Source organism: Camponotus floridanus, unplaced genomic scaffold (assembly GCF_003227725.1).
Source record: "Camponotus floridanus strain SB8 unplaced genomic scaffold, Cflo_v7.5 scaffold2, whole genome shotgun sequence".
Taxonomy (NCBI): domain Eukaryota; kingdom Metazoa; phylum Arthropoda; class Insecta; order Hymenoptera; family Formicidae; genus Camponotus; species Camponotus floridanus.
The window spans coordinates 4,167,034-4,175,921 of NW_020229325.1; the positions used below are offsets into that span (position 1 = coordinate 4,167,034).

The 8,888-nt window shown below is 25.5% G+C and overlaps 2 protein-coding genes across 3 annotated transcripts; both read left to right on the forward strand.

The window, feature by feature from the left end:
• The first annotated feature begins 560 nt into the window (after positions 1–560).
• LOC105252729 (5-hydroxyisourate hydrolase) lies at positions 561–2,696 on the forward strand. Of its 2 annotated transcripts, none has more exons than XM_011260263.3 (3): positions 561–653; positions 1,582–1,724; positions 2,127–2,696. In XM_011260263.3, the coding sequence occupies exons 1-3, from the start codon at positions 627–629 to the stop codon at positions 2,356–2,358; spliced, it is 402 nt and encodes a 133-aa protein (XP_011258565.1). In that variant the 5' UTR covers positions 561–626; the 3' UTR covers positions 2,359–2,696. The 2 variants fall into 2 exon arrangements, with proteins under 2 accessions (XP_011258565.1, XP_011258566.1); XM_011260264.2 differs by having other exon boundaries at positions 613–657.
• Positions 2,697–4,883: 2,187 nt separating this feature from the next.
• LOC112637730 (G-protein coupled receptor Mth2-like) lies at positions 4,884–8,538 on the forward strand. The gene is made up of 5 exons (XM_025407986.1): positions 4,884–5,994; positions 6,457–6,535; positions 6,639–6,823; positions 6,950–7,115; positions 8,166–8,538. Exons 1-5 carry the CDS (start codon positions 4,884–4,886, stop codon positions 8,536–8,538), a joined length of 1,914 nt encoding a protein of 637 aa, XP_025263771.1.
• Positions 8,539–8,888: the final 350 nt, after the last annotated feature.

Genomic DNA, 8,888 nt, shown 5'->3' on the forward strand with positions numbered 1-8,888 from the left:
AAAAAAATTTTAATTATTTGCATACTTTCATAAAAATAAGATGCGATAGATAGAATATTTATTAAGAAGTATTTTTGCTATAATATATATAACATACAAGAGTTAATGTGTATATAGTTAGAATTATTTTTATTATAAGGTGAATTTTTATGACAATTTGCACAAAATAATGTAAAAAAAAGAAAAAATTAACTTAAAATTATAAAACGTATATTAGCTTTAGAAATATAAATATTTTATTTTCAGCATCTTATTTTTTTTTTATCTTTCAATAGTTTCTTTTTTTTTCTGATCTAAAAATTTTCTTTTTTCAAACGATACATTTGGTAACAGCTATGTGTGCTATATAGTATTGCAAACTGCTATCGCTATTATTAAATATACATAATTTACACATATATTCACACATTTACACATATGTATAATATATGTACACATGTTTTTACACGTATTTTTCTAAAAAATAACTTGTTAAATTGAAATAAAGCTGGCATTAATAAATATCAGTTTATCTATGCGCGACGTTGATATTTCTTCACTTTCGACCTTTAATATCTCTCTTTATCTGTATCTGTTCTTTAAAATTGTACATTAGATCAAAGTGAACAGTGAGTTGTATTTGCAACATGAGTGTTCGACGTGACGACAATAGAGTAGGTATCTTAACGTTTTTTTAAATCTCGTTAAAATATATGAAAAAATTAAATATATATAGTATATATAAAAATGAAAAATCAATCAGAAATAACAAAAGTATCTAATAAGCAATATAAAGACGAGGAAACTATGCTAACGATGTAAAAAGTGATGCACAATTATTTTTAAAAGATTTGTTTAATTATCTAAATGTATTTTCAATCGCTTGTATCATCATTAGTAGCTGTCCACAATTTATATGTTGCATAAAAAAGAATATATGATATTATAAAATTAAATTTTTTATCAAGTTCTTATTCCTAATGAAACCAAAAGTAGATTATATTTATTTTTTGTTGAGTTCTTTGAAGATTGAAATATGATTTTTAATATTGCAAATGTATTTTTATGAGACGATTTTGTAATATTATCTATTTTTTTACATGATGTATAATAATTTGTTGATAGTTATATTTAAGATCCGAAAAGAAATGAAAATGAATATCTCAATAATTAAAGAAATTTTTTAAAAATAATTGCTTATTATTTAGTTCTTATTAGCTCGTTTTCACTCGTTTTTTATATACGATAAGCAGTCCAATATAAAATTGAACATTTGAATTTACATTCTATTATACTTCTTATCGTATATGGAATCTAAAATATTAATCTTTCTGTGCACGAATCTTTCATCAATTTTTTAAACAATTTTCAAATTTTGTAAATTTTTAATTTACAAAAAAATGGGTATAATATCTTATAATCATATATATCGTTATATAATATAGTCTTACAATCATATATCGTTAGTCTTATAATCATATATCATTAGTCTGTAATTTTTTAAAACTTTAAAGTTAAATATAAAGATTGAATATATTTGTTTAAATTTGTATACTATAATCATTTGTATTTATATGTTTCTTTTATACCTCTTTATAATAGATGATCACTTCTGTAAATCCGAATGAAGCGAAGTTAAGTATTACTACGCACATTTTGGACGTTAGTAGAGGGTTGCCTGCTGACGGTTTGGCAGTACGTCTTTACAAGTTCGAAAATGATAAGTGGATTTTTTTAAAAGAGAGGTATATATTCTGCATTATACTTTTGGTAAATATCTTTTCAAGATTTTTTTCTAAGAAAGAGATGTATAGAAAGATATGTATATATATATATTATATATATATATATATATATATATATATATATAATATGTATATATACATATATATATACATATATACATATATATATATATATATATATATATATATATATATATACTATCACGTATTTTTCTTATTACATATCGTACTTTTTATTTTTACATTGATAATATTGATAATGTTATTTTTCATGAGGTAATTGCATCAAAAAGATACTTTCTACTAGTTTAAATTTATTTAATAAATAAATAATAAAAGTATAAATAATAAAAGTTGTTGACTTTATATTTATCACGTTATTAATTATTACTTTCTCTATAGTATAACAGAATCAAATGGACGTTGTGCAGATCTACTACAGGACGAGGAAGAAAATTCTATGCCCGGTAGATTCAAGATTGAATTTCGAGTGAATGATTATTTTAAACGAAACTCGACCAATTCGATGTATCCGTTGATTGATATAGTATTCGATGTACAAAATCCTCATGAACATTATCACATTCCTTTGCTACTGAGTCCTTTCGGATTTACTACATATCGCGGCTCGTAATCGATATTATCTGCGATAATGGATATTCTAAAACATCCTTGAAGGATTTACTGAAAAAATATATTTCATTTGCATAGATAATACATGCCGGTCAAATTGCGTAAGAAAAGATATATGATGGAATAAAATAACGATAGTACAAGAGGGAGACTTATGAAAACTTCATTACATAAATATTGTAAAAAATAAACAAAATCAAAATGATTATCAAGAGTTTATCTCGTTAAGTGTTTATTATTGTTGATATCAGCGTTATTTATTTGACAAATTTTACATCTTTCATCCTTTTATATCACAAGACAAATTTATTTTATGCGAGCTGTAAAATTGATTTTTTAATTTTCGAAATTTTATTCCAAGATAAATGGCCAATTACTTTCAATTTATTTGTATATGATTCAATTCTATTCCTTTTCTATTTTTCGCAAATTATTTATAGCATGCATTTATTTGATATTAATGCTTTTTAGAAATATATACTCTATACAATATACATATTGTATAAATGTATATATATATATATATATATATATATATATATATATATATACACCTGGTATAATTAAACATTTTCATGATTTGTTCATTGTACCCGAAAATCTAATTAGAGTTTCGGTAATTCTCACAAAATGTAACGATGTCCAATCGAAGCATTAAAATGATAAATGTTAAAATTTATATTGATTTTTCAAAATGCTCAAATTATTATACAGAAATTTATCATATCGTTTCTTTATCGTTAAATATGTCATATGGTTTGCATTAGATTACTTCTTATCGACGACTCATCGTCCTTAGTAATCTTATCCTGTTGTTCGAATACATGTTTTTTTATAGAAGATTCTTTTCTTTGTCAAAAATCAGAATCGAATATGAAATTAAGTCATATCATTACCACCTGACCTATTGCTATTTTTAATTTTCAATTAAATAATCATGAGATCACTGTTAAGATACAAATCTCAAATTCAAACCGGTTTTTATATTAACAGATTATACTTAACGGAGCGGAGTTTTAGCGAATAACGATAACTGATATATTAGCGTAATTTTTTACAATATTTGTATAATCTTTTGATTACCCCTTTCTTGTAACTTAAAAATAACAATAAGATTAGTAAATTTGTTAGATATAAATAGAATTTTTCTTAAGCATATGCTATATTGATTGATTTTTAAAAGAAATTTTTTAACTCAATATTTAAATAACTAAAACATCTAATATAAGTTTACAAAATATTATAAATATTTAAAATATTTATGTTATTTGGATGTTGCTGTATATTAATATATTTTCTGACCTATCGTTATTTTTAAATTTCAATTAAATAAATAATCATGAGATAACTGTTAAAACACAAATCTTGAATTCAAACCGGTTTTTATATTAATAGATTATTACCAGAGCGGAATTTTAGCGAATAATAATAACTGATATATTAGCGCATTTTCTACAATCTTTGTATAATATTTTGCTTCTTACATCTTTTTTGTAACTTAGAAATAACAATAAAATTAATAAATTTCTTAGATATAAATAGAATCTTTCTTAAGCATATGCTATATTGATTGATTTTTAAAAGAAATGTTTTAACTCAATATTTAAATAACTAAAACATCTAATATAAATTTACAAAATATTATAAGTATATTATAAGTATTTAAAATAATATCTTATTTGGATGCTGCTGTATATTAATATATATTTTCTATTTTAATGTATCTTTAAAATAGTATCTTTAAAAATATAAAGGCTTTTTATTCAAGCATTAAACATATAAAATACAGCATTATTTCGCTGCTTAATTGATCAGCTATCGTCTGTAGAAGTTTGCCAATGAAATTTTACTTTGTATATGTAATAGTTATATGTATGTGTACAACAGTAGAATGTTCTTCTACTACTCGTACGATTTGTCGTCCTCGGTTAGTCTCATCTTCTCGTTTGTGCGGGTACATGTTTCTTGCGCATTTTTCTTTCATTCGTCGCGAAAAGAGAAGTCGAAACCGGATATAGTATTAATTTTCTTGAACCTAGTGAGATAAAAATTGATCGTGTATTAAACAATAAAGTTATTAAAAGCTTTTAAAATCAAATATTTAAAAATGAAGAATTCACGCATGTCATTCATTCATTAAACTATATATTTTAGAAAGAAATAAAAGAATATGATTCAAAAGCCTAACAACAGTTCCCAGCATCACATTACTAAAAGAATCAAAATATCTTTCGGTCCTTATCGAGATTCTGTTCTATCAGCATTAATTCTCTTCGTAACAGACATATGCGAGAGTATATTCTGCAAAAGTAACTTCTTCGATCGTAAAAACTAAGATAAAATGATTTTTCATGATCAAATCATCGCGAATATTAATGTAATTTTTTTATAACGATATTAACTATATTTTCCAATTAATAATTCACATATCGTCGCATTTGAACATCTGACTATAAAATTACTGTAGATAAGAATCAGATATGTATTTTTCAGGTGTAAATTCGATCCATAATGATAATATTAACAATGTATGAAAAAAATTTTAAGAAATTTTGGTGTTATGCGTTTTTTCTACTCATCGCTTCGTTATCGAAATCTGAGCAAAGTTTCACGAGCAACGAAGAGAAAAATGATAATATAACGATACGATATGAGTTAGACTTTACAACAAACTATGGCGACAAAATAAAAACACTGTCTTATGATTTGTATGAAAAATCTACTAACAATACGCAGTACGACAATATGCAGAATGAATTTCACACCATTTCCATGAGTAATGATGATGACACGATACGATATAAACTTAGCACACCTTCTACACAGAATCATATGAGTGATAAACAAATACCGATGGGATCTCAAACGAATTCAACAAATGCCAACTATAAAAGAAATTTTACATCACAGGAAATTTATGGAAATTTGATGAATATTGAAGACAACAACAATTCTACGTCACACGAATTCTTTGAAAATTCCAATAAAGAAAGCAATATAAGTAACATCGTTTCATATGAAACATGTCAACTTGACAATATTACTTGCATTCAACTCTGTTGTTCTCCTGGCGATCGCCTAGATGACGACATATGCATCCCGGAAAAAATTAAATACTTTCTTCCGAATGTGTATAAATACACGAATGATTCGTTGCAGAGCGAAAATAAAACGGTAGACGAATTGTTTCAACTGACTATTTATGATCCATGTCAGGAAAATCGCACTCAGCTTCCCAATGGTTCTCAATACGATTACATGTTTTTTGCTAACGGTTCTCTTTATATATCTTGTTACAAAATATTTGCTAAATCGACATCATATTGTCTCGCCATTACAGAGGGAGATAAATTCGAAGTAACTATCTGCTCAGAGACTCGTGACGAGATCCTTAATGAAATAGCTGATAACTCGTTGATTCAAAACATAAAAATCATATATTTGAGCTTCCATATTGTATCTATACTATTTTTGATATCAATATTTCTGGTGTATTCCATATTGTCAGATCTCCGGAACGTACACGCTTTCATGTTGCGCAGTTATAGCAGTACCTTGTTCGTCGCATACACAATCCACATTGCACATATTTTTATTAAATTGGATGCTGTAGAGTATCCCATCTGTGTTACAATAGGTATAGTATATCTAAATCACATAATTATGCAATCAATGCAATATATGTGTTTGGTAGACATACTAGTGCACATTCGCCAAATAATTATTCTCTAATTGTTCTTTTTAATAACTTGAAAATAATTTGTTAAAATTTTAAAAATGCAAGGATTAATAGTGAGTAAAATTTAAATTTTAGTTATATTTTGATATATAACTTTGACAAGCGCGTATATATAATTAAGTAAGCTTTTGTAAATATATTTTTTTGTATTTTAAAAAAGTTACATCTTGAATTGAATTATTATTTAATTTAAATCAGTACGTATTTATTACATATGTTAATATTTATTATATATATTAATATAAAATTTTAGTTCAGAAAAATATATATATTTTTTTAAAGAAAAATTATAATGGGAATTATAAATTCCATTTTAACATGTTCTTAATGTTTAAAATGTTATTTATTTTATTTTCATAGCTTTCTTCACTTACTTTTTTTTTTTAACAAACTCTTTCTGGCTAAATATAATGAGTTTCGACATGTGGTGGACATTTAGGTAAGTTGTTAAGTTTTTCATATTTTAACACGCATTTACATTGTAATTTCTTTTATTTGATTTTTATTTTGATTAAATATGACGTGTAAATTACGTTTTGCAGAGGATTTTCTTCGTTACAAAGAAACGTCACAAATCGAGAAAAAAAAAAGTTAGTTCTTTATTCGATTTATGCATGGGGTATACCTTTTATCCTCGCTATTATCTGTATCATTATGGATTTTGCTTCCGAATATTTGCCGAAAATTTTGCGACCGGGATTTCACGCAGGTGATTGCTGGTTCGCTGGTAAGTAAATAGATTGCATCTATTATAGAATCGATTTATTATATATCATTATTTTTTATTATCTATTAATGTTGCATTTTTATATATCATGAGAAATAGAAAATTCTTTACATATTATACTTACAGAGAAAGAAGCAACTTTATTGTATTATTACGGAATCAAATGTTTCTGTATCATTAGTAGCATTTGCTTGTCCATTTCTACGGCAGTGAAGATCGCGCGTTACGAAAAGGAAACAGGCCTTCGTTTGACAGATTCAGAAAGCAAGCAATATAATAACAATAAAAAATGGTCTGTATCTAATAAACATTTATCAATGTGTAATAATCTATCTTGTAAATGATATTCGTGTCGATATTTTTAATAACATCTCTATTAACAACATTATATAATTAATCAATTCTGATAAAAGAAAGGTATGATAATTTGTGTGACAGTATTTTTGCTTCTTTTTTTCTTTTAATTGTTACCTTTTTATAAAGGCATATTATGTTGATACCGGAAAGTCTCGAAATGTGTTGTCTGTTTTTCGCATTGTTGATTGATTGTTTTATTCGCTTTACTCGTATCATTTAAATAATTTGACAGTTTGACAGTTTGTAAAATGTATGTAAAATTAAGAAATAATTTCAAGCCTTATAACTCGAGGTATATCTAAAGAAATAATACTTAATTATATATTTATTCGGAAAGCTCTTGAAATAAGCTATAAGAATATACAAAAAAAATGGAAAGTTCCATTTAAAAAATCAACTTGACCTTCATATGACCTTGAGTACTTCATCTACGGTCAAATTCTTATCATGATTAAGTACATTTTATTTAGTCCTACAACTTTGTTCCTTACATATTTTTCATTATAGTTGATCGTTTTCGAGATATTTTAGCGTACATTAGCGTACATTTTACCACTAACGCCTGCCTTTTGATTATTATTACATCGTGTATACTTGATAAAGACCACAACCATATGGTCGAAACGTCGTATTAATAAATTTAATTTTTTTTGCTAGTTTGGTCGACTACAATTTTTCAATGATACTTTTAAAGAATATTTTTTCATTAATTTTTTAAAAATCAAATTTGAAAAAAGAAGATAAAGTTCGCATATATAATTTTTTTGTAAAATTTTATATGCAATTATATATAAAATATATAATCTAATTAAAAAAAGGTAAAGTGAGAATCACATTATTATATATAATAGGAGCATGCAGAAACTCAATTGCTCACTGATTGTGAGCTAAGAAGCAATGTAATGTGATTGATGAATTCAAAAATAAAAAAGATAACTTGATTAATAATACTTATAATTGTTATTATATGTATGTTTGTTTGCAGGTTCAATTTGTATCTGAAGCTATTTATCATGCTGTTTATAGTAATTGGCATAAAATGGTTCCTGATGACAGCAACATGGTTGTCTGGAAATTTATCAATTTACACCTCATATGCTATTAATTTGATGGACATTATACAAAATTTCTGTACATTTATCATATTTGTGTGCCAAAAGAAAATCAAACGGATGTTACTGAAGCGATTCGGATGCAGTGGATTTATTACAAAAGCTCGATCCACAACGAATACAATATCGTCAAGTGCTTCAACGCACACTATTACATTAGGAGAGATGTCTATGCAGGAAAATATAAATTCTTGCGGACAAAGGAATCATCACGTGAAAAATTTAACCGATGGAACTGATCTCTAATGTTGCAATTCTAATGTGCAAAATAAAGTTTTATAGCATATCAGGAGTCAACAGTTCATCAGCAATTAATTATAATCTCATAATTTTCAAAACGAAAATTAATTTTACAATCTTAAACACTGATCTTTTTCTTTTAATCTTGAATAAACTTAACTCAAAATTTTACATAGAATATTTTTTCCACACAGTTCCTTTTTTTACTATCTTCTTACTAATTTTTATATTTTAAAATTTATTTATAAGCGTTTATTAATATTATTTACGCCTTATAAAAAGATATTAAAGCAAGGAAAGTTATTCTCGTACAATATCAATAAAATACTGCGAACTATCGCCTCTTCAATCCCAGT

What these genes read in the sequence shown, in the direction of transcription:
- LOC105252729 (XM_011260263.3), top strand. Translation starts at nt 627, where the DNA reads ATGAGTGTTCGACGTGACGACAATAGA. An exon ending in TTCGACGTGACGACAATAGA is followed by an intron (nt 654 to 1,581) that starts GTAGGTATCTTA and finishes TCTTTATAATAG; the next exon opens with ATGATCACTTCTGTAAATCC. An exon ending in TGGATTTTTTTAAAAGAGAG is followed by an intron (nt 1,725 to 2,126) that starts GTATATATTCTG and finishes CTTTCTCTATAG; the next exon opens with TATAACAGAATCAAATGGAC.
- LOC112637730 (XM_025407986.1), top strand. Translation starts at nt 4,884, where the DNA reads ATGTATGAAAAAAATTTTAAGAAATTTTGGTGTTATGCGTTTTTTCTA. An exon ending in AGGTGATTGCTGGTTCGCTG is followed by an intron (nt 6,824 to 6,949) that starts GTAAGTAAATAG and finishes TTATACTTACAG; the next exon opens with AGAAAGAAGCAACTTTATTG. An exon ending in TATAATAACAATAAAAAATG is followed by an intron (nt 7,116 to 8,165) that starts GTCTGTATCTAA and finishes GTTTGTTTGCAG; the next exon opens with GTTCAATTTGTATCTGAAGC.